Here is a 25,194-nt window from a genome sequence, read left to right on the forward strand (position 1 = left end):
AAAGTTCGACGTTCTCCGATTTTTAAATGAATACAGGGGTGGTCGCAACTATGGTTCGTCAGTTTTTGCTCTTCCAGCTTTTCAGTAGCACGTTCGCCTACATTGAAGATGTCAAGCAGCCCCCCTCGACACATCATGGCTCCGTGCCACTGGTGATCGTTTAGCCCTCGCAGGCGAATTGAACAGGCCACTACTCAAGGCGGTCTGTTGGTTCATGAAGCCACCACTACCGCAAAACTGCTGTAAAAACGTCATTAAAGGTGTTGAAAACTTCCAAGCGAAGTACCAGGGCGCGGACTTTATTTTTTCTTTGCCAACGTTAAAAATACCCGATGGAGAAATTGCAAGCGCAAAACATCTGAAACATTCTATAGGTATGACGATAAGATCTGTACAGAGCAGTGAACTGAAATGTAAACAGATGGTGTAACTCGCACTAAAACTCGACAGATAACGAAAAGAAAAAAAAAACGTCGCGTACAAAAGCATAAAATGATATTTACAGCAATGGGAACACCGGAGAAGGATAAAATGGGAGATATACAATGCAGCGGCTAAAATAGGTTCAACCCTCTTCGTCCCAATAGAAATGGAAATTTAAAAGAGTATTTGCTGAACATCGCAACCGACGTCAAATAGTGCACAACTCCTGTAAGGCGATCTGTTCAAACAATACCTGTTGCTTGTAAATGGTCTCGACCTATTGTTGATGCGGAAGAATGTTCCAAGCAGTATTTCCCGTACATTAGCCACTCGTGGCCCCCAGTCACACGAAAACATCACTAGCGCTGCAAGGTTGTGCTTGTTCTTAGCAGAACTCCGATCATGTTTTCCATTTTCCACTAGTAGTTTCTATGCTTTCCAAATTAAAATGCTACAAAATGTGTTACGAAATGTTGCGCCAGAATAATGATTTCCGAAAGCCTTCACGACGCGTCTGGCGTCATGGCACAGTATTCTTCGGCACAGTAGGGTGTTCCATGGATGGCCACTTGCAGGAGCGCTAGCATGTCTACTTTGCCGCTCTGTTTGAGGGGAATCTCTTCGAAGAAGACCACGCCACCGTAGAGTCCCATCTTCTCGTCCATTTTCTCTGTGAGGGAAAAATTTGGCACGTGTAAGACTCCATCTAGACCTAGAGGTTTGCCTGCAAGCCGGTCGAAGAAGCACGAAAGAAACTGTTTGGCGCGTGAAACCGGATATCAGTGCCGATCGGACGTATACGCTCACCTCGCTTTTGCCCCCGCAACGAAACGCCTTCAACAACTGACGCGAGAGCCGACAATATTCCTCACAATTCTGGTGAACCTTTCGTATCCCGAACTACTTCGCTACAGCTATGACGCATGTGCACGTTAGACATTTGAAACAACAAAAATAAAATGTGAAGACATTGGTTTCCACCACCTACTGTAATTTCCCAAGCGGGTTCTTTTCGTGTTACTCGCGAACATTTCGTATCATCGACTAGGTTACCACAACCATGACAGATGTCCTCGTTACTAATTGAGAGAAACGAGTAATAAAATATATACTAGGTTCAACTGTCAACCTGGAATCCGTAGACAGGTTTTTGTTCGCTCATAAAATTATCCGTGGAAACGCATTACGCTTTCCGCATTTTACCGTGTACCACAAAATGCCACATTTTAGACCCTGCGTTTCATACCAAATTATAAAGACAACATTTTGACCTAGGAATAAAAATTCAATCGTTAGGGGTAGTTGTATATCCCTATAGATAAATAAGCATAACCATCATTTGCCTATCAAACTATCAATAGATATTGGCTCAGCTAAAATGTCTTCTCAAAGCGACCATGAAGAACGCACCCAAGTTTGGTTTGTCCGAAAGATTGCCTCCTTAGAAAACTGATCCGGCATGTACCGCAAGCATTACTTAAATAACCAACGCAATAATAAAAACGGAGCACGCCTGCGGCTCACCAGCCACGTTCCTGCCCTGAGTTTACTATGCATTACGGCTGGCTTGTATGATTAGCTGAGGCAGCCTGACATCGACAACAACATATATACAGCAGTTATAACCTTTCAAAAGAAGCTATGCTTGCACAAAGTGCAGTGAATATTTTATTTATGATAGTGCTAATAGTTGGGTACCCAGCAGTAAGTACGAAACACTGAAACATGCACTACACTATTGCATAAGCCACTACGGTCGGCTGAAGCTGCGCACTCCGGCGCCATGCAGAATATTATAGGGCGCACAGGGCTTTCCTGCCAGGAAGCAGGGCTCACTGGCATTACACTGCCATTGAGGGCACCTGGTCGTGGCGTCATAGCCATTGTTTCACGATAGTATTACTATGAACTGTAACCGAAGGCCACGTACTGGCCCAAGAAGCATGATGAACACGGGATAGATTGGGGACCGACAACGCTACGCTATTTAGTAATTACGACGTCAACCAAGCGAACTTTGGAATGACCTGCTGTTCCCCTCAGTAACAGTTGCAGTTGGATTGCAGAGTGAGGATGCTGCATTCAGTCAGGTTTAGGGGACTACCTGTAATAAGCCTGTAATAAATCTGAACATAGCGTCATTTTCTCTACGGGAAGCGCTGAGGGCACAATCAAACACCGAGCATTTTTCATGACACAAAGAGGGACCTGTCTGCGTGACCACTTAAAAGCTGTTTCTGATATATTTCATCAATTCTTGAGCTTAATTTGTTGATAGATTGATTATATTTGTAGCAATTTTCCATATTGCGCGAAATTCTGCAGCAATGTATCACATTCCCAGTATTTATGTCTCACGCTAAAAAAGCACGGCCGAGCGCCAATCTCACCGGCAACGGTATCCTTGATCTTTTTGGCCAGTTCAAAGCCTTTGTTGGATTTTCTTTCCTCGTTCAGAACAATTGCTGCCGTAGGGGCCTCGCGTATATCTGTACGGGAGAGTCCGAACACCACCACCTCTGCCACGTCCTCCGAGAACGCCTCGAGGATGATGTCCTCCAGATGGGCAGGGGCTACCATGCCTTTGTGGCAGCGGATCATTTCCGAGACGCGTTGGATTACGTGCAAGTGCCCTTGGTCGTCATAGAAGCCCACGTCACCTGTGTTTGTTGCCATCAGGGAAGGAGAAAAAGAATTAATGACATTTGTTGATGAAGAGGACTGAGGCCCTTGATTTGGTTGAACGGAAAACGATATGACAAGTCCCAGGCTCCAAATGAAGGTTATAAGACGCTGCAACCGCTTAGAGTTTCTGTTCGTGTGAGTGTCTATATAAGCACTAATAATTGAATAGCGGAGCACTCTCAAGAAGATTTATACAGGTAAAGTCGCGCGCATGAACAATGGGAATAAGTGGTCGGAGTCGATCAGCCACTATGTACCTCTGAACAGACCATTTTGGACCGCAAATTTGCTGACCCTTTCAAGGGTGCGTGGACGGCGTCTAGTAAGCTCGAAGTGTGCGAATAGCGAGTTCGGGACTGCCTGAAGCTTTACCAGTTGGTCTCTGGCACTTGAGAATAATGAACACGACCAAAAGAGATGGGAGGGATTAAGGGCGGTCGGTAATACACAGAGGTACATTTAGGCGCAGAAGCGTAAATTCTTACCAATATAGGAGAAAAAAAAATAGCGAAGCAATTTCCTGTGCGCAATTTTCTGTGTCTCACAATTTTTGGTGAGAGTAGCCTCTCCTCGCAAATCTTTTTCTATGTTTTCAATACTTCTCTTTCAGCATCAGCGAACTCTCCTCAAGGTACACATGAAACGTTCCGGTCAAGAATAACGTGTAGATGAAAAGTCTCAAAAGGATAACCGGAATAAACCCTCCAAACGCTGCTTTCCGACAATCTACACGATGTCCCTCCGTCATTGTGCTTCTCCCCTCTCCTTCCACTCCGAATGAATGTAAAGGAGGTTTGCATATATCATTTGCGTTAGAATTTCGCGAGTTCGCAGAGCTGCCACGCCATTGGTTGGAACCTTTTCTTGCCACCGTTCCCGGGACTCTTCGAGAAGACTTTACTTTGGCACCAGTATTTTACTGCGCTTTTATTTATTTCCGAAGAACCAATCCCACTTTTGTATTTAGGCAATGATGCGACCATCAGCATTTTACTTACGGTTTGCTTTAAATGAGGAAATGCTCACTGCTTCGCACTGTTGACATGCCTAATGCCCACTCCCAGTGCCGTTCAAAGTTCAAGATCGTTCAAAGTTGTTCTTGTTAGTGCACTAAAAACAAAATAACACTCAGAACCTGCAACTAAACATTGTTTCGGCCTTTCACCAGGTTTCTTGCTGTTGCCCTGCCGTGCGCTATAAATAGAAACATGACTTTTTCTAGCGCATGCATGGATAACGCGATTTTAGGGACATACAATTTGAGAAATCTTAGTTATTTTGTGGGCAGAGAGAACACTAGGGTACTCGAGCCTCATTTGAAATTTATAATTCGGTGACCTAGTGCAAGACCACTGCTTGGTATGTTTTTTGTGTCTGAGGAAAGATCACAGCGGGAAAGTTTCGGAAACCACCCATCAATATTTTAAGAAGTGGCCACTGACCCGTTTTGTGCCACTTGGAATCGGCGTTAGAAGCCGCTGCTCCTTGAATGGGCTTGTAGTAGCAGCCAGGTGTGGCTATTGGTGAGCAGAAGTATATTTCTCCGGCCTCATTTGGACCGAGATCTTTGCCATCCTGGAGTGACACCACCTGCAAAGAAGGCGTAGAAATTGATAGCAGACATACCTTCGCCGCAATATGGGAAATACAGAATTAAGGTGCGTGCATTCAGTGCGATTTCTATACAACCCGTACGGGCATACTTCTGTGCGGTCAATATGACAGGGAGTGGTCAGAAACGTATGCCGCGGGCATTTTACAGGTGCATAATTCAGTTAAGCATTAAGTTTCACCTCAGCACGGAAGCTTGAATATACAAATGTATACCTTTACATCATGCTGTTCCGCATAATTTTTAATGCCGAAAGTTAGAGCTGCCAACTATGTCACAAAATTAGGGAGAACAGCAGCCTGTCTATTTGATGACTTGCATCAAATTTTTTTGCCACACGCAGTGCACTTTTCAGGTGTCACAGTTCATATATACCATAGGCAGAGGGTCATGGAAGGCTGACAATGCGGCGCTTGAATAATCGGGTTCCAAACAGGCCTGTGGTCTCACGCGCTCGGACCTGAAGGCTCAATGCGCCGCAAAAAAAAGGGAATGTTCATTGCAACTAAAACACCCCGAAAATTCCCAAAATTTCCAAGGGCACCTTAACGTTACAACCTCACAGTGTTCGAACACGGGTGAAGTAATATTAGAGATTCTGCGGCCGCCCAATACAGGTGGAATGAACTAGAAGTTCGGGGGAAGCTCCTGTGTACTTTAAAACCGTGGCTTGCGGTAGAGCAAATTGATACTACCAATGCAGTATTCGGGGATATGTAACCTCCGTCAAAAATTTTGCCTCGGAAAAAAGCAAGCTACCATGTTAAAGAATTGCAGTCGTAAAGCTTCGGTATTACTCAATCGCTTACTTTGACGCTAATTTATTGGAAATCGACCATTCAGCCCGCTAATAACGTTGGGGATAAAAACGTATGCGTTTTTGCTCCAGAATGTGACCACGTTGCCGACACCTAGTAATGAGCATTTATGGCACATTCACCCTTCTTAAAAAGGTGTACCAGAGGACACTACCTCGGAAACAACATGGAAAAAAAATGTTTTGACTCCGCACGTGGTCACCCCGGCCCTCTTAATCAAACATGACCCATGCGGGTTTTATTGCGTTTCGCAACTATGAACGAGTGAATCGAATTTCGTTGTACCTCGGCTGGATCGTCCACTGCATGACGCTTTCTACTAACAATTGAACGCACACTTGGAACGAAGTGAATGCACAAACATGCCAGCCCATCCATCTAGAAAACACACAGAGTTTGCCCAAACTTCACTAATGCTTGTGGGCATGTGCTACCGCTGGTACGTGGATTGAGTCCTGGGAGAATTTTTTTTGCTGTGTTTAGAGAAGATGCTCCTCCCGGTCCATCTAGCCACAAATTGTTGATGCATTGTTCAAAAGCCACCCACATTTTGTGCGCTGTATGCGGCCAATGGCTTCGAAAACACCCATACTCTCAGCAGTCGATGTTCATGTGCGCATCTTTAGAGAAAATGGACTATATCTCTGCACTTGCTGGTAACTGACGGCACAAACAGTAGAACCGTGAATGAACTCTTCTCCCACGTCCTACGATTCATAATACCTCGTAAAAGTGTGTACGAAATTCACCACTTTACGTCTGCAAGAGGAAAGGTGCTGTGTTGCCGAGTGCATTTGGTGCGCAACCTCGTTGGACTGGTTCTGGTTTGGAGCGGTGATAAGTGCGTTTTATACATCCATGTCTGTAAAGCGCTGCCGTGTACCAGAAAGTATACACATACGCATGCAAAAAAATCGTGAAATCAGAAATGTAATATGGAACGGCCCGTGCAAAGCAACCCTTACCAATAGAAATACAAACTCTACGTTATGCTTTGGAATTGTATGCGACGAAGCTAACCTTGATCTTGACCATGGGGGCTGGAACGCCCACGCTGCTTCTCTTCGTGCTGCTAGCTTGTGGAACGCAAACCAGGCCTCCGGCCTCAGAAACTGTGTACAGGTTCATCAGGCATCTGAAATTTTTGAAGGCCTTGAAGAGTGCAGCGTTGAGCCACCCCGGAACTCGTGATCCAGACACTGTGACGCGCGTTAAGGATAGGTCGGACCCCGACGGTTTCTGCGACCGCACCAGGGCTGCCACTTCATCTGGCGTGGAACACAGGCAGGTAACCTGCGAGGTAATGTAGGGGGTCAGTTTTACATCAAAGCTCTTCGCCACTCGTTCGCCGGGGTTTTTTTGTGTGTCTCTGGAAGACCCTTCCCATAACATTAGAGGCTCTCTATTTCTATATCAGTCAACCTAAAAAACATGCAGGGTTCCGTAAAGGCTATTCAACAATGAACCATATTCACACGATCAATGAGGCGATAGAGAAGTGCGCTGAGTATACTGAACCCCTATATACAGCCTTCATAGATTATGAGAAAGCATTTCACTCTTTCGAAACTTCCGCAGTCATTCAGGCATTACGGAACCAGTGTGTAGATGAGCATTGTGTAATACTAGAGGATATTTACTGTCGGTCCACAGCTACCACCTTCCTCCATAAGGAGAGCAGTAAAATACCTACAAAGAGGGGCGTCCGAGATGGAGACACCCTTAAATGTTATTCACAGCATGTTTGCAAGAAGTATTGAGAACATTGGACTGGGATCACGTGGGAGTAAAGGCTAATGAAGAATACGTCAGTAACCTCAGATTTCCTGATGACGTTGCCTTGCTAAGTACCTCGAGCGACGAATTGCAAAGCATGTTTTCCGCACTGGACAAACTGAGTAGAACCGTGGGCCTGAAAATAATATGCAGAAAACTAAAGTAATTACCAATAACCTCTGGACAGCACATCAGTTTGAGATATGTGGCGAGGGAGTGGAAGTGGTAAGCGAATATATCTACTTAAGCCAACTTGTGATCCCGGATGCCAACAATGAGGCAGAGATAATCAGAAGGATCAGAATGGGGTGGGGTGCATATGGCAGACATTCTTAGATAATGAATAGCAGCCTACCATTCACCCGTAAGAAGAAAGGGTATGACAGCTGCATTTTACCGGTACTCACCTACGAGGCGAAAATTTGGAGGCTCACTAAAAGGGTTCAACTTAAATTGAGGATGACTCAGCGAGCAACGTAATGGAAGATGATAGTGGTAACGTTAAGGGACAAGAAGAGAGTGTAGTGGGTCAGGGAGAAACGCGTGTTCAGGACGTATTAACATAAATTAAGAATAAATGCACGTGGGCAGGGTATAATACGAAGGCAAGAAAACCGTTGGTTATTAAGGGTAATCGAGTGGATCCTTAGAGAAGGAAAGCATTGCAGGGGGCGGCAGAAAATTAGATGGGCAGGTGAGATCTGGAAGTTTGCGGGGATAAATTTCCCGCAGTTAGCACAGGACCGGGATAATTGGAGAATAATGAGAGAGGCCTTTGCACTGCAGTGGGCGTATATAGGCCGGTGGTGATGATGATGATGATGATGAATAATATTATATTTCTGACCTGGCTATCAATATCAACCACGCCAGCTGTTTTTTTACAAAAAGTGATGCAAGAATGACCACCTGCGGATCTTTAACGTGCGCCAAAATCTCGTACACATGGATGTTTTCGCTTTTCGCCTCAATCAGAAAAGCCGCCACCGCGCCGGCAACCGAACCCGCGTCCTTGTTCTCAGCAGCGCAACGCCTTTGCCACAGAGCCACCGGGGCGGGCCGTGTGTAGATTTCGTACTTGGTTTCGTTCGGAATACTAAAGTACTTTGGCGAGAAATTAACTGTTAATAACTTCCAGCTGTCCATACACCTATGCAAGAAAGCCCATGCTCATCAGCGTCGCCTGTACCAGCCGTGTTAACTATCCTCATATCAGTGACTTCAAATGAAGCTTGATCCTCAACCGTTTTTAGGGCATCATTTTAGATTAGAAAGCAGCCCTGCTACCACAAGATTTACTCAGAACTGCATTGCATTTATTGGTTGTACCATACCGTCACCTACTTAAGGAAGCTTCAGGGGTACCGTGCCTAATAAAGCTTACTCAAGCGAAGAACTTGTCAACAGGAGTTACGTACACAGTCGAATGTTAGAGAATTGAATGCGCAGCGTTTCGTATGGAAGCATTTATGCGGGAGCTCAGTCTTTTCAGAAAAGATGGAATATCATACAGAACATTGTTCTTAAAAACGCAATCGAAATAGCGCACAAATGGCGAAACTTTTCCGTAATGATGTGACAGCCCAGTAGGACCTAACGCCAGAAGTGCGCAGGCGCGTTTCAGAACAGTACATCAAACTATGGAGATCCATGCGGTGGCCACAGAAACAAATAAAGCAGTTGAAATAGCATGGTTGGTGTCTACACGAGCTCACTCAGAAAGCAAGCAATATAGTATTGTATGCACCCAAATGATTACGAATACCTTTCGCCGTGTAATGGTTGCGTATACGTCTCTGGGGTGAACACCACGTGATGCAATGACGCAGCGGGCTCCACTGAGGACACTCATTATGGGAAACAAAAGCCCAGGCAGCTCAGCGATATCCAAGGTGGAGAAGACGACGTCGGACGAATCCCAGTCCAGGTGCTGCCTGCGTGATCACATCATCAGCCGTTCATTGGGAATGAGCAAACATTTATCCCGCACAGCCAGGTGGATGGCAGAAAATAGCCAAGAAAACTAAATGAGACGACCGAAGGGTCCTAATTATGAAATTATATTACCTCAGGTGTGCTCTGATGTGTACTCAGAACGCCTCATCTTGCGAATAATGATGAGTATGAGTGATACGAAAGTAATGCGTGCCGGCGTTTAACGTAGCTAATCACATAATGGGTGGGAAAAACAGCTACCTCATGCAGTTACGGGTGCATTATAAACACCACATAAAAATTAGGCGTAGAACTTCACTAAGCTAGACAGCATTCAGTAAGCAGTCTGAGGCAATGAACGGTAGGCTTTATCAATCACTAAATAGTAAAGCCTAGAAATGATGCATACACCCAATTATTAATCATGAATAACAAATTTGGGGACTTTTTTTAAACCCCAAGAAGAAACATTGGGTTGGCTCAACTAGCCATGGAAAGAAGGATCAGAGCAAGGCTTGGCGGGAGGGACCTGGCGCCTTTCAGTATAAGAACCAACCTCTTTCGGTAGCGAGCAAGGTTTCTTATAATTTCTGCATAGGTGCAATGAAAACAAAGATGTGAAGCAGAGTACGGGTTCGGGGCTACGCGAGACACCATGTATTTATGAGATGACCGTTCGCTTGGTGCATTTCACAGAATATTAGGGGCCCTATTAGGGCTGCGAGGCAATATGGCCTGGTGCGTTCGTTTTTTCATCGCACCTCAAAGTCCTGTGGATGGTACGAGCTTACAACCTCGTAGCAAAATAACTTACACACTTCTCAGGAACCGTTAGCTCTGAGGTATCCGGAGCCATTGGCTCGACTCGGTGGTGCGCCCGGCGTTTCATTTTTAGTCTCCGCCTGCTGCTCGCTGCGTGGCACTGATTTTCGCGTCGGTCGTGCTACACACGGAACATCAGTTCTAGCGTAGGAGATGCGAGCGTTTGAAGGCCACATTGGGCGGCCGCAATTTGATTGATTGAAGGGTGTAACGCGCCGACGCAACGCAGGTGGTGAGACGCGCCATAGTGGAGGGCTCCGGATTAATTTGGAGCACAGGGGATCTTTAACTTGCACCGAAATCTTGTACACACGAACGGTTTTGATTTTCGCGTCCGTCAGAAAAGCTGCCGCGGCGTCCGGGAATCGGACCCGCGTCCTCACGCTCAGAAGCACAACACCTTAGCCTATGAGCCACCTCTGCGGATAGGGGGCCGCAAACACAACATGCCTGCTCATACAATTGAAAATTTCCACTTTCTACTTGGTAGGTGGCAGCTGGTGGTAAGTGGAAATTTTCAACTGACAAACCGAGACAGAGGGCAACCACGAGGGCTTGTCGTTGTCCTAACCAGGCGGGCTAAATTAAGGTGAAGCCTTCAATTTTGAGGGCTTGGTATCCCATTCGGCCCACAAAACCCCGATTTCTTTCCCCTAAGCCAGGGTAAAATAAAGGCTACGATTATTTAAGCATGCGTTACTGTTCCGTTTTTTTTTTTCATAATATTACCGCATACTGGTGTTACCCTACCGCAGAAACGTCGGTGGTCTTTGCCTCGTATCTTTAACACAGTTGAAACTTAGAACTAAGGTCATGATTGCGGAGTAAAAGTTGTATATTACCATTTCTGCGGATGGTGTCAGTTTGTTTCGCGTAGTGCACAACATTTTTCGAGGACGACAGTCTTTTTTGGGCTACTTAAACGCCAAAAACTTGGTCTGCATGTCTGTCTCCCCTCTATTAAGTCTTTTGGTCAAATGCTGAAACAACTTGCCCCAATAAAGCGTATTTAAGCAGAACCATTCCCAGCAATTGAAGCTGCCGGTGGTAGTTGTAAATTAGCGCGAAGAACATCACAGGTACTTTTGAGGCAATATGTAAGTACTTATTTAGTAGCCCCCGTGTTCTTTTGGGGAATAATATTCGTTTCGTTGGTTTTTCGGATCTCAAGTGAAACAGCAATGTGTGTAAATGGTTGAAAAATGGCGCAGAAAAGCACCACCTGGTGCGAGGGAAAAGCAAGCAGAACGAGCACAGAGCTTACGCTCGCGCTTTTCCAGTGATGACAAGAAACAAAAGATAAAGATTATCGCGAACAGGGCAACGGCGGGTTGTACAAACAGTGTTCAATCATCTTCTCCTGTATTTTACAATGCCAAACATATCGCCCGCTTCCCAATGGGAGTGAGGGGTACGCCTGCAGTGCCCACATGTCGCAAGATGGGGCCCCGAGCTGAACCGAGATCCCCCGACCGTAACTGAATTCGAGAGCGGCTTGTTCCTTGTTGCCAAGGCAACTGATGTTTGAGATTGTCGAAGTGACTGCGGTCTCGCCAGCGTTAGAACTTAGACCCGCGGCGGAGCACGTTTTGCCAACGTTGCCGCTTCCCACCACGCGTCTAGCGATTGGGGGAGAGTAGAAGGAGAGGGCTTGGTTGGCCGGTCCGGGCTGATGCGTTTTGCATCGTAAAAATACAGGAGGCGATGGTTCAATCCATCACGAGAGCAGCGGGGAAGGAGGAGAAGCGCGTTTGGTTCGGGAGGGGAGAACGGGCTACGTGGGAGAGGAGAAACAAGGAGATACAAAGCGAATTTTTTAGTCCCTGAGCCCTGGGTGCCAAGCTTTGAAATAGCAGCGCTGTCGTTCTGACTGTGTGTAAAGCCTGCCAATCAAGGCCAAGGTCGGCTGGCATTATTTCTAGTGCGAGCCGACCTAGAATGTACTTTATAGTGCAATATCAAGGGCGTCGGGCATAGTACTCTCTATGCATACATAGTAGCAGTACAAACTAATGAAAAGTTGGTACCCACACCGGATGCCCGGGGGACACACAGGTCGCCAGTGTGAAGCAGTTGTTAGCATAAAGTAACCGTGTTCGGACTGGAAAAGCTTCATATCCTCGTGTTTTCCCCGGCGTGAAAATTCTGTTCCCTTTATCACCTCGCAGTGATTTCAGAGAATGGAGCACCTACGTTTTTCGACCGCGATCGATGTTCGTGCTCGGACGGGTAGAGATGAGAAGCAGCGTGAACGACGGCCTTCTGAACGAGGATCCCTTCACTCCTAAGGGCTACAGCTTAAATTTTGAAAAAATAAAAGTGAAACATAACCAATATTAGTCAAGAGGACTCGCATTCTACTTCGTTTGACGATTTTGAGTTTGTCAGATGACGCCTCTTCTCCGCTGTCAATGCGTGTCTATAAAAATACACCATGTAATTTAAATCATTTATTTCGATGCAGTCTAGAGGTCTTCGAGGTGGCTGAAATTTGGGAATGGGGAATTATTTATTGTTCATTCGTTGCCTTAAAAGTAAAAGCACTATTCACTGCTGCACACTCACATTCCAAGAACGTTGCAGCAAGTGAGCAGATAGGCAACCAACTTTATCTTTTCTGGTGGTGCTCTCGCGTTTTTCTTGGAGCTGGTCTCTACGAAAAGGCTCACGGCCACGCGGGGAAAACACGCGCCATCAGTCGCAGCACTTGTGTGCCAAATGTCGACTGGGTCACATGGCTTCAGTATCAACGGGGAGCATTATATGCGGCTGCTTTTGCCATGTGATGACTGTGCAGCTTATAATGACAACTAATGCGGCAAGTTGGGTGGGTTAGTTTTTTTTCTTGTTTCTGTTGCATCAATTGTGTGGAAGTTCTGGCGTGTGTTCCGCCGCCTCTTTTACCTTTGTCTATGGGTACTGTTTGCTAGTACGATTATTTTCGTAGCTTAGTCATCAAATGTAGCGCAGGAGAAACATACGGGACGGAAAGAATACACACGGACGAGCGCTCTCCGTTCCGTGTGTTTCTGCTGCGCTACATTTGATCACTATGAATTACCAACTAGCCCACTCTACAGCGTTACCTAGCTTATAATGCGGTGACGTGTAAAACAGCAAGCTTCTGCTTGAGCGGAGAGACTAAGAGAAGACTGTGTTCAAGAAATGCAGGCGCCGCTCCTCGTATACCTCCTATGTTGCGGAAAACGTGTTTAGCGCAATCCGCCGCGTTCTTGATTATTTGTGCGTTCTGGACAGATTAAACCCCCGGTACAGTCAACACACACTCCATTAACGACACAACCAAGGGCCTCTGTCCATTGGAACCACAGTCACCCAATTGCTAGAATCAAGTGCCGCACATTATCAAAGGACAGTTCTTTCCTTCCTCATGCAATGACCATACGTAACAGCCTATTCAAGCCGAAAATTTTCCAGAAAGACTACAGCAGTAGAGCTCCGGTGCTATCAGCATTTACATGACATTCGTCCCAAATTTCATCTGCAAATTCCGAAGTTCTATTTTTTTCGGTACGTCTCCTTTACAGCATTATTCCTCGCTGATCTCAGCTTTCACTGTATTCTCTTCCAAACTTTGTTTTTTTTTTCTGTTTTCTATGTGCGCACGCCTAGTTTGCGTGCTACGGGAAAGTCACCCGCGTAGCGTGAGACATTAATGACCATTGCGCTTTTATGAAGACGTACAGCCACAGCTCAAGGCTCGCAAGGAGGACGTCGCTGAGCACCAAAGCTAGGCACGACCCAATGCAAACACCACGTTTCTGTGGGAACATATTCTTCCTGAACGGCACAAACGTCCATTAAAGGTCAAATGATCGGTCCTTCTGGAGTGCATTTGTGCTCATTTCGCACGCATTCTGAAGTTTGACCCTGCCCTAGGTGTAAATGGCAACACTGACTGCCGCACAAATTGCAGCCTGGGCATTTAATTACGGGTTTATTAACATTGAATTGAATTTGCGTCTCTCGTTTTCCTGAAAAAAAAATAATTAAGAATCTTGTCGAATTCCAATCTGATTTAGCCGAGGCCAATCCCGCGTTGTGCTTACATTTCCAAAACATGACGGCCGTCATCATCATCATCATCAGCTGTGCTGTGTGCGCAGCCTGCACAGGCTCTCTCATGGCTGATTTGTATATCGTGTAAACACATCGATCGCATATTATATGGTGCCTACCCAGATTCCAGTCGCAACGTAACATGTTTTGGCAGCGGTTGCGGAGTTCATCCCCATCCTAACCTCCAGCTTCGCCCCTTTTCGGGTCTTCAACATCGCGCCAAGGCTCTTGGATCGTGTCTGCCGGCCCGCCTCCAGGGAGCTGTACACGCGCTCATTCCTCAGCCCCACGCCCTAGCCTATGACCTTCCCACAACAGCCGTACTGACCAGCCGTGACCCGACCAGAGGACGAAGTTAGCATGTCCAGATATCCATGTCTCCGAGGGCTCTGGACGTTCCTTCATTGCGTCAGCTGGGATTTCTGTTCCGGGCGCATGCTTACCACGACCATCAGGCTCCTTCGAGGCTGCAACAACTCCCCATTTCATCTCATTGCGCATCCTCATCCACCTGCACATTTATTGAGGCCTCGACTGGGGCGCTCGCTTTCGATGAGGGGTTGGAAGCAAGAAAGAGCTGGGCTCAACATTAGGTCAAAAAAAGCTTTGTGGGCTACGCAGCTTGCGTTTTCTCTCCATTTCCAGACTTTTCAGTAGTGCAAATATGTCGCTCGAATCTTACATGCTTCATTTCCAGCATCTCACACCCACACAACTATTGCAATTGAGAAAATTCGTACTCATCATTGAGATGGTTGTTCGGAGTACCCAGAGACGGTTGCAGTAGCTTTGACAAAGAAAACGTCGTTAATGGAATGTTCAGAGAAGCTGCTCCGGAGGTAGCGGCTGAAACAGCACTTCCAGGTATCCTCAGAAAAGATGACCTGAAATGGCCACTTTCCTTGCGTGCTTTGGCTGCAAAAATACTTTCTGGCTGAGATAGCAATGTCTGACAAAGGCTGCTTTGCAAAGCCCAGCGCTGCACACAAGTCTTTGGAGATTGCTTCATCTTTTCTGGGTGGCTTCGCTTTGCAGTTCAGAAGTTCCCAGCGATAACGTTTGCGGCTTTTGAGTACTAGGATTCCGAGGGGATGACAGGGAATCCAGCGTCTTCATCTGAGAAACGAAACTTCAAGTTAGCTTCCCTGATCTGCTGCTTCACGGATTCGGAAACCTGACTTCTTACGTTGCTTGTAATTCTGGCGAACAACGTGTGCACGCTTCCCAGAATGCAACAAGTCTGTTCCTCCGCGTCCGCGCTGTGTGCAACGCTTCTCACTAAAGTTAGCATCTGTGCTTGGGCAAGGATGAGCTGCGGCCTCTAGCTTCGACCGAGCTGCACAAACCGTTCGGATGGTACAAAGCTGGATGTTACAAAACAAAATAGATTCCGTAGACGGAGAACTACTTCTTCTACCTGCTCAAGAATAGTGCAATGGTGTTTCAAGGTGAACACAGAATAAACGATGTGTGCTTACGTTAGATTGATATATCTAAACAAAGGAATTCCGGAAATTTGATGGCTGCATGTCAAAAAACTCACCCACATCGGGTAGGAAAGTCAGCACCTTTGTTGTCCTCTTTATTTTAAGAGCGCCGCCATAAGGCCATCACCTCAGAAAAAAGTCGTCTTATAATGTTCCTGAGGTTTCAGCGAAGGTACATGCATTATGCAAAGGGGAAATTGAATGCCTAAAGCGAAAAAAAAAATGCGTGTAGTGTCATTCGTTTGTCTGGACACGTGTAATGGAAGCTGAACGTGTACAGTTAGACCTAAATACTGATGCTTGGAAAGAGCCTCAAAGGAAAAAAAAAACAGAATCCCGTCCTACAGAACTCCACATGTCGGTAACAGCAGCCCTAAGATAATATTGCCGCGAACCATGCCTTGGCTTTGTTTATTTGTGTTTTGCTTTTGCCGCCCGGCTGACCCGGTCTGTGTCATCGGTGTTGTGTGTGCCAAGGGAGGCGCGTGTTCTGTTCTCTTTTGCTGTACCGCATGTGTTATGCCTTCTGATAGGGAGAGCGTTCCGACCTGATGTGAACAGCCTAGATTAATCGTCGTTGATTTACAGTGTTCTGGATACAATTCGACTATTCCAGAAACCCTCGTGCCGAGTGATAAATTCCCGCTGAGCAGATGCCGCGGCATTCGAACCGCCGAAACCAGTCTACGCACGTCAGACTTTGTTGACTGCTGTTTTGCCGCCTGTGTATTCTTTGAGTTGTTAGGGGAGCACAAGTTCACTCCAATAAACTTGTTTTTTCTTCAAGACAGCTGCGTCGTCTTTGGCTACGTGACAATATGTTGCAAGCTGGCGAGCTACTGAGCCACATACAAATTACTTGTAGGAAAATGGCTGTCAGGCCTATACATAGTTCGCAGCACTAACATAACACCAATGGCTGGCACCTTACCCGTCAATCGGCGTCCGAAAAGCGTCATCTATCAAGTGAGTACACCGCACGAGCCATGGTTAGATCAAGCACCAATTACAAGAGGTAGAAATCGGGTTTTTACAATACAACCAGCCTGCGTACGACGAGTAAGCTGGCTTTATGAGCGTTTATGACTTCTTTTGCTTCACGCTGGGCCTAACAAAGTCCCCACGTGTTGCACCATTGAGCACAAAGAGATTTATGCGGTGAAACGAAGTTACTTCAGCGGTGTGCCCTCTCGAAACATTATTTTTCTGTGCTTGAAGAATTGTACAGAGAGCCACGGCCCCACAAGGCATTTTCCTTTCCTCCAAACAGTGATGGAAACTGAAAATCTATTATATCCGCAGTGACATTGCCTTCTCCTGTCACGAAGACGTTGGTAAGTTTACTGTTTCTAGAATTGGAGAGACTGGCTAGCGTGGTTAGTTTAAAAGCTACTCTCGCGGAAGACAAGCTGCTATGCTAAAGTCCCTTAATTCATGAACACGCCCGTCGCTCAGCAACAGTTTTGACTGTTAGCGTTCTTTTGCTTCTTTCATTTGCTTTATCTGAATGCTTGCTGGGCTGATGCAGCCTACACGAGATCCGAGGGTCCGCCGCGGGAACTCTTTCCGCCTTTCATTCGTTTCCTTAGAAGGCCAGCATACCTCGTACATGCGCTCAGTGGGCGAAATGCGCGTCTAAGTCACAGAAGCATTCCCAGCTAAAGAAATATTGTCAATGTCGTTGTTCAGAGCCTGATCCACACCTTTGTCGTCTAAGGAAAGAACCGCCAAAAATTTGTGTTAGAGTATTAAAAGTGAGAAAGCATTCGACTCTGTAGAAACATCAGCAGTCATGAAGTCATTCCTGAATCCGGCTCTAGACGAGCATAACGTGGTGTAGATGATATCTACAATGGATAGACAGCTACCATAGTCCTCTATAAGGAGAGCAGTAAAAGTCCTACAAAGAAGGGCGTCAGATAAGGACGCACAATGTCTCCAAGGTTATTCATCACATGTTTACAAGAGGCATTCAGAACATTGGATTGGGAGCAGGTGGGCGTAATGTTTAATGGAGAATACCTCAGTTACCTCAGATTTGCTTATTATAGAGCCTTGCTATATAGCTCGGGTGAGGAACCCCAAAGCATGATTACAGCACTGGGAAAGCAGAGTATAATCGTGGACCTGGAGATTATTATGCAGAAAATTAAAGTAATGCTCAATAGCCTCGGGCGACTAAAGTGGTTTGGGATGGGTGGTGAGCAGTGGAAGCGCTAAGCGAATATATTTACTTAGGTCAAGTAGTGACTCCGGATTCCAACCACCAGGCAGATGTAATGAGAAGAATAAATATGGGGTGGATTACATTCGACAGGCATTCTGAGATAATGAAGGGTAGCCTACCAATTTTCTTGAAAAGGAAAGTGTAAACCAGCCGCGTCTTCCCGGTACTCCCCTACGGGGCAGAAATATGGAGGCTCATGAAAGGGTTCAACTTAAATTGAGGACGACTCAGGCAGCAGTGGAACTTATGATAATTGTAACATTAGCCACAAGAAGAGAGCGGAGTACGCCAAGGAACAAAGGCGTGGTAAGGATATATTAGCAGAAATTAAGAAGACGAAATGGGCGTGGGCAGAGCATACAATGCGGAGGCAGGATAACCGTTCGTCATTAGGGTAACAGATGGATCCCTAGAGAAGGCAAGCGTGGCAGGAGGTGGCGGAAAATTAGATGGGGAGATAATATCAAGAAGAATGCGGGGATGAATTGGTCGCATTTAGCAGAGAACCGGAGTAATTGGAGATCTACGAAAAATAGGTTTTGCGCTGTAGTGCGCTTAGACAGGATTATGATGGTGATTAAAAGTTCTGTGTGTTTTCCCAAGTACGGTCAAAGGCGGCTGTACCCTTAGCCGGAGGTTCATTTTGTGAAACCGCGCGGAATACCTTTTCACAGCGGAGCTAATGCAGCTAACCGTAATGTGAGAGGCGTAACGCTCTAAAATACACAAAATACACAGTGCTCATGAGCGCCTGCCTCGCGGTGGTGGCCTAGCTTGAAGCCATCGCCAATCTGATCTCCATACGTCTTACCTGGTGCTCCAGCAGTTAGCCACGAATGCACGGTGAGTAAACTGGACGGGCTTGGGAGCACCCGTGGCTCCGGACGTGTAGCATATAGCGAGCACGCACTTTTCCGGGCGGGCCATCGGGAATTCCTGCAGCTTCCAATTCTTCCTGTTCACGAAGGAGGTCAAGCTGTGGACGCCGACTCCTTCGTCACCCGTCGAAAACCAGGCCTGAATTGAATTTCATATCTGTTCAGCGCACTACTTCTTTCACAGCATTTGATGTATTGCAGGGTTTTACGCGCCAACGCAACGCATGCGAAAAGGCGCGCCGTATTGGAGGGCTCATGAATAATTTTGAGCACCTGTGGATCTTTACGTGCGCCAAAATCTAGTACACATTCTTTCACAGCAAGGTCATCCGCAGTATCACGTTGCCTTGGCCGATTTACCCATATTCTAACAACTTGGTTTTCCGAATTATGCAATTCGCCGATATACCGAATATTGCTCAGAGATTTTCTTGAAGTACAAAAAATGTCACCATCTTCCCGTAGGAGGAACCTAAGTAGTATGCGAAGCAGCCATGGGGTCGACTCAAGTCCCCATTAGTTTTCAGTTCGATCGTGGCGTTGCGGGAGGAGAATGAGGGGAGCGGAGCGCGCGCGCGTCATTTATTCCGCGGAGCTACAGTGGCGCCCCCAGCGCAGTATGCAGCGGCAACCGTCACGTCTCTAACCCTAAGCTGCTTCGCATTATCGCACGTGGAGCCGCAGGTGTTGCATTCGTTGCGCAATTTCGGAGAGGAGAGGAGCTTCGGAGAGAAGAGGAGAAATGCCGGAGAGGAGAGGAGCGTCGGAGAGGAGAGGAGGAATGCCTAGCATACTACTCAGTGTTCCCCTACGGGAAGATGACGACGGTGGTTGAACGAGACGCTATCACCTGATGAATTGTTTGGTTGGCCAATCCTTAGGGGCATCCTGCCACAATCATCATCAGCGGTGTGTTGCATTCGTTGCGCAATCCAGGAGAGGAGAGGAGCTTCTGAGAGGATAGGAGGAATGCCGGAGAGGAGAGGAGCGTCGGAGAGGGGAGGACGAATACCTAGCATAATACTAGTGTTTCCCTACGGGAAGATGACGACGGTGGTTGAACGAGAAGCTATCTTCTGATGAATTGTTTGGTTGGCCAATCCCCAGGGGCATCCTGCCACAATCATCATCAGCGGTGCCTGGCCAGGCATGTGCAGTGAGGGTGCGGACGGCGGACAACGACAACGACGAGGGAGGGGTGGATTCGTTGGCTGGCCAATCCCTAGGGTCATCCTGCCACAATCATCATCAGCGGTGTCTGGCCAGACATGCGCAGTGGGTGTGCGGACGGTGGACAACTACGAGGGAGGGAGGGACACAGCCCCCAGCCTTAGATGCTTCGCATCTGAGATTCCGAAACATTAGCCTCCACAGTACCGTCAGTGATTTTGGGACCACTGCCTGTTTTAAAGCAACAAAAGCTTTACTTAATTACAGCGAAACATGAGGTTATTTCGCTGTCGCGGGGAATTCGACCTCCATTTGACGGCAGCTGCGCCATTTCTTTGTTATGCATAACATGAGTCTGCGGTCCGAGTTCTGCCAATGGCCGCGTTGGCTAGCTGTCGCCGCGCCCGGCTTGGCGCATGCACCCTCCGCAGCTAGGTCACCGCCTAACCACGTGACTCGCCGCGCGCATGCGATCCTGCATTGAGCTTGGCGATGGTTGACAACGAGTCCGAGCAGTCTTTTGCGAGTGTCGCGATTTAGCGGGAGTCTATGAGCCGTCGTCGGCTAGCGGCGTCTGACCACGCCTTGGGTATCGCCCGTCGAGCTGCTTCACTCGAGAGGGTCTTGAATGCCAACAAGCTCAAGTTATTGGCAGAGACTTTGGAAGAGTGAGGCGTTCGGCTTGGAAAACGCCATAAGCGGGACCGCAACCGTAAACAAATGTAGGCTGTTGACGGATAGTACAAGAATTACAGCTAAATCAAAGGTTCACGAAGCGAAACCAATACTCAATCCGGCTAAGGAGCATATCCTGGGTTAACTGAGTAAAGCCCAAAATATTCTAATACAGGAAACTAAAATTTTATTCACCCCGGCTTTCAAACTGCTTGTTAAAATGAAGGGAAATATGTTTCTTTCAAGACAGCTTTTTGTTGCTTCGACACGCAGCCATCATTCGCACTCTGAGAGAAATTACAGCCCCGAGACAGGTGAAAGTCGCCTCCCGATAAAAAAATACCCTGGGTGGGCCGCATGTTTTCTAACCTCACTACCAATGGTACGTTCTAGCAATTATCTTTGTTTTTCTTGTAATCTTCTCGAGCAAACAGTTTGTCGGCCAGATAATCAACTGGTCTCCTCAGCTTATATTTTAGTTTTGTGTTCCGTATCTCGAAATGAATCTCAATAAACATCAACATAATCAAATTACACGCCCCTTCAAAGTGTGCTTTTTGACGGTCCCCTACAGGCTTGCGTTCTTGCCACCTTAACGAAGGCGTTGCTGCAAATCCCTATTACGGCACTTCATATATAAATTGGCGACTATTGCTAGCTTTTATCTCTGACTTTCTGCGGCCTTCGGTTACAGAAAGTAAATATTGGTCACGCACAAAGCGAAACTACAGCCTCGATTCAGGTGTTGCAAAATGATTCGAACTGACTCACCCAGGTTTTCAAGGATATGCAAAGGAACGCAATGCAAAGGGACGACAACACTTCCCGCTGTGAGGATAGTCATCCAGCCACATTCTCTTGCTGCTATCTGAGTATCGTCTGAAATTCTGGATAATGTTTCTCGTTGCGGTAAAGTGCACACAGTTTACTCGACTTGGCACCGGAGCTATAATATTAAGAAGAATATCAATAGTACAATAGAAAGAGCGCGTAAATTTACTGACGAGAAATTAAGTTTTATTTTGGCGTCTCTAAGGCATTTTCGTAAGAGAGAACTGGCAACACTCACACGAATCTTTATGGAAGAAGTCGCCTTCAGCATCTTCTGCTCTGTCTGGTGGTCTGTTAGCACGAACATGCTGCCACTCTGTATCATGAGCGTGTGTAGCTCGGCTGGGACAAAAGGAATGGTTTTCGGTATCTTTTACAAGGCCACACGTTCAAAAAAGTACGTGAAAGCAAACGAGTCGGTGCACTTGTTGAAACACAGTAACGAGTTGCACAGACAGTTGTGTTCTCGAGAAAACAAAATATGCATCATGGCGCAACTCGCATTGCCGAATGTACTGTCAGTGCCAGCTTACGCGACTGCCCTTAGTGGTGCAAATAGGCACCATCTTATTCCTTCCTCTGTAGTAGGGTCAGGCGTGGTAGTAGAGCCACGAAATGGTCGAAGGTGTGGTACAGTGGGAAAAGGAATCGGTGCAAAAAAGGTGCTTACAGGTACCACGTGGTGCCTGTTCCGCAAAGGCGTGAAGCTTTGATGATTTCAACGTAAATATAGGCGATCCAAGTGCTCTCGGAGGGAATTCTACCGGTTGTGGTTTCACTGAAACCATTTTAGGCCTGACCTACAAGCCAATTATAGTTAGGGCTTCTATCAAATCAAGGCACTAGTCTGTGCCACTCAATAGTGACCATGGTCTAGTTAGGAGCCCCGCCAGCGTTTTTATGACCCGGTAGTCCTCTACAGAGCAGGCTAGTGTAATCTACCTTTTAAAAAACTTCTGATACAAGTGGATGCTAGATCGAAAGAGTGAGCAACAGCTGCAACCGCAGGTTCCGGAATGTAAACAACACAATATCAAGAGTACTGCCTATGAAAAACCGAGCGCCCTACCTTCCGACAATGAAGCTTTCGCGAGAATAACTGCACCCCCGGCACACACAACGGCGTAGGTAGCCAAGAGGTTGGTCACACTGTTTGAGAGGCACACGAAGACACGTTCGGCGGCCGCCACATTCCATAGCTGGAAGCAGGTGGCGAATTCCTTCAGACGTGCCAACAGCTCACCACGTGTCACGCTGCCTTCACTGTCGATCTGCGTGGGAGTTCAGGTACATCCGAAGCTCGAGCCATCCCTTCCTTTGGTAATATTTCAGTACTATTTACAACGTACTAACTTTAAATATTTTCTTCAGTGCAATGTTGATTGATTCTAAGGTTTAACGCGCCGACGCAATGCAGACTATGAGGGGCACCGTAGTGGAGGGCTCCGGATTAATTTCGACCACCTGGGGATCTTTAACGTGCGCCGAAATCTCGTACACACGGGCGTTTTCGCTTTTCGCCTCCATCAGAAAAGCGGCCGCCGCGGCCGGGAATTGAACCCGCGACCTCGTGCTCAGCAGCGCAACGCCTTAGCCACTGAGCCACCACGGCGGGTCTGCAGTGCAATGTTAGTCGTTTTAGAACTGAATGTACTCTTGCGACGGAAAAAAATTTGTCGACATGCTGGAAGCCATTCCGAACAACATGAAGTAGACAGGCGATGACACTCGTTGCAAAGGAATATGGGCTTTTTACAGTCCGGGAACTAGAAAATGAGCAAAAGGTTAGTAATAACGACACATCAAAACGCTCAACACATCTCATCGAGGGTTTGAACTTCACATCACAAGAGGCCAGCCTGCCCCAGTTCACTTCTCAACATTTTCTTGATTGATTTATTGTAGTTTTTCACGCCCCGAAGCAACTCAGGCGACGAGGGGCGCCGTAGAGGAGAGTTCCGTATTATTTTTGACCAACGGGGGATCATTAACGTGATCCGAAATCTCGTACACACGGGCGTTTTTGCTTTTCGTCACCATTAGGAAAGCGGCCACCGCGGCCTCAAATCGAAGCCGCGTCGTCGTGGTAAGCAGTGCAATATCTCAGCCACTGAGCCACCACGGCGGGTTTCCCGACCATAGATTTCTTTAAGGAAAAGCTGTTGGAACATAATAGGAGCGTATTCCTTGCCACCCTTCCCGCAAAGACGGAAAAATACTGCGTGTTTTCGAAACCATGGCAGGGGTTTCACAGAACTAAAACTACGTACGCAAAAGAAGAAATTTTGCTGGCTGCTGTGAAGGTGCTTCATCCCGGTGATGAAGGTTCAGTCCAGTTTGAGCGTGCGTGCTCGGACCAGTGGCGATGTAGGCGGTTAGTGTAAAGGCGTTCCTTAGGAATCTGTAGTGCACCGTATTTTTTTATTTTTCGCGTGATGTGCAGAGGAAGTCCCCAATTCTTATTTTATGTTCTTGAAGAAACTCCGATATCCTAAGTATGATGGAAGTGGTAGATAGTTGAGTGTAGGCGTAGCTACAGCGACTTACCAGCGCAACCTCGTCCGGTGAGCCTTGGAGGAGCTCTCGAATTGCGGTATACGCGTTCCACTGCGGGGGCACCTGAAAATCTGGAAACGGAGACTCCAGGACCTTGTCTTTAGTGGGGACTGACACGTTCGACGATGAGCCCGGCGTTACTTCCCCATCCAGTTGTCGCTGCACAAAAAGAAAAAAAAAACGGAAATGAAATTGCCAAAATCGACTTGTGTCTCATTCATTGATCAATGTATCTATTACCAGTGTCTAATGCGAAAGGCAAATTCTAGGCTAATAAAAACTGTTTCGCAAAAAAAAAAAAAATAAGTTTTTCAGATTCGTAACCATCAGCAGGAAAGACTCTACACGAACCATTGATTACTTGGTTCGGCTGGTTGGTTGGTTCGGTTGTTTGTTTTTAAAATGACTCTGCAGCGCTGTCGATAAACACGCACTCTTTCCTTCGCGTTTGGAAGCAATGCGAAAACGACAGTGATCGTCAGCATGGAGCGGCAGTTCTCGATTCGCTGGTTGCAGCAGATCCACCTTCCGTTACTGCTTTGAGTATCTGGCTTTATTTTAAAGTGGCCATCCAGTGTGTTCACTGCGGGAACTGAGAGTAAGCCGGGCGATGGCCACTGCACCGCGGTAATAACGTAATTCCCCCGCTTGAATAACGCCAACACCCGGAAAGAGAAAAATATTTTGAGCAAGTTTCTAAGTTATCTGATGGGCATAGAGCAGAAATTTACGGCTGCGGCACTTTGTGATCTCCAATTCTAAACACTGTCTGTGTTTTGTTCTGCTACGTACTGAAAACATTAAGGATTTGAAAATAAATAAGAAAAAGTGTCGCAGAGTCTTTTCAAGAAGGCAAGATTACCTGACTCTGGCCTGGTATCTTACTGAACGACATTGCGCCCGTTGCCGCAAACGGCGATCGAACTAACTCTGCACTTCAACTTTTCTAAGACCTTTGATGTGACATTGACGTCTTCAGCAACATGAAAATAAAAACGCGGTCCCTTAATGGCCACCCGATGGTACTAAACGCGCTGCACTTAAGAAATTTTCCGAAGAGTTTCTTGAGAAAAGGTGGTATGTTACACTACATCGGCCTCCGTCACCTCCCGTAGCGTACTGCAAGAACACCTAAGGAAGAGAAAGTGATCTTTTGAAGCGCACTGTCTTGACTTCTGTCCAACAGCGCCCCAGCGCGGCGCTAAAGCCATGTCTAGGA

At 46.9% G+C, this 25,194-nt stretch overlaps 1 protein-coding gene across 3 annotated transcripts in view; it reads right to left on the bottom strand.

The window, feature by feature from the left end:
* Positions 1 to 283: 283 nt before the first annotated feature.
* LOC144175880 (luciferin 4-monooxygenase-like) overlaps positions 284 to 25,194 on the bottom strand; it is a 42,852-nt gene continuing 17,941 nt past the window's right edge. For all 3 annotated transcript variants that reach the window (XM_077704931.1, XM_077704929.1, XM_077704930.1), the window contains exons 3-11: positions 23,967 to 24,134; positions 22,489 to 22,690; positions 21,658 to 21,761; positions 18,677 to 18,882; positions 9,080 to 9,248; positions 6,559 to 6,831; positions 4,551 to 4,698; positions 2,814 to 3,083; positions 284 to 1,093 (exon numbers count right to left, since the gene is read on the bottom strand). In XM_077704931.1, the coding sequence (XP_077561057.1) occupies positions 927 to 1,093; positions 2,814 to 3,083; positions 4,551 to 4,698; positions 6,559 to 6,831; positions 9,080 to 9,248; positions 18,677 to 18,882; positions 21,658 to 21,761; positions 22,489 to 22,690; positions 23,967 to 24,134 (1,707 nt within the window). In that variant the 3' untranslated portion in view covers positions 284 to 926. The remainder of the gene's footprint in view (positions 1,094 to 2,813; positions 3,084 to 4,550; positions 4,699 to 6,558; positions 6,832 to 9,079; positions 9,249 to 18,676; positions 18,883 to 21,657; positions 21,762 to 22,488; positions 22,691 to 23,966; positions 24,135 to 25,194) is intronic.

The sequence above is a fragment of the Haemaphysalis longicornis genome, unplaced genomic scaffold (assembly GCF_048455015.1).
Source record: "Haemaphysalis longicornis isolate Haplotype H1 unplaced genomic scaffold, Haemaphysalis longicornis Haplotype H1 scaffold_3, whole genome shotgun sequence".
Taxonomy (NCBI): Eukaryota; Metazoa; Arthropoda; class Arachnida; order Ixodida; family Ixodidae; genus Haemaphysalis; species Haemaphysalis longicornis.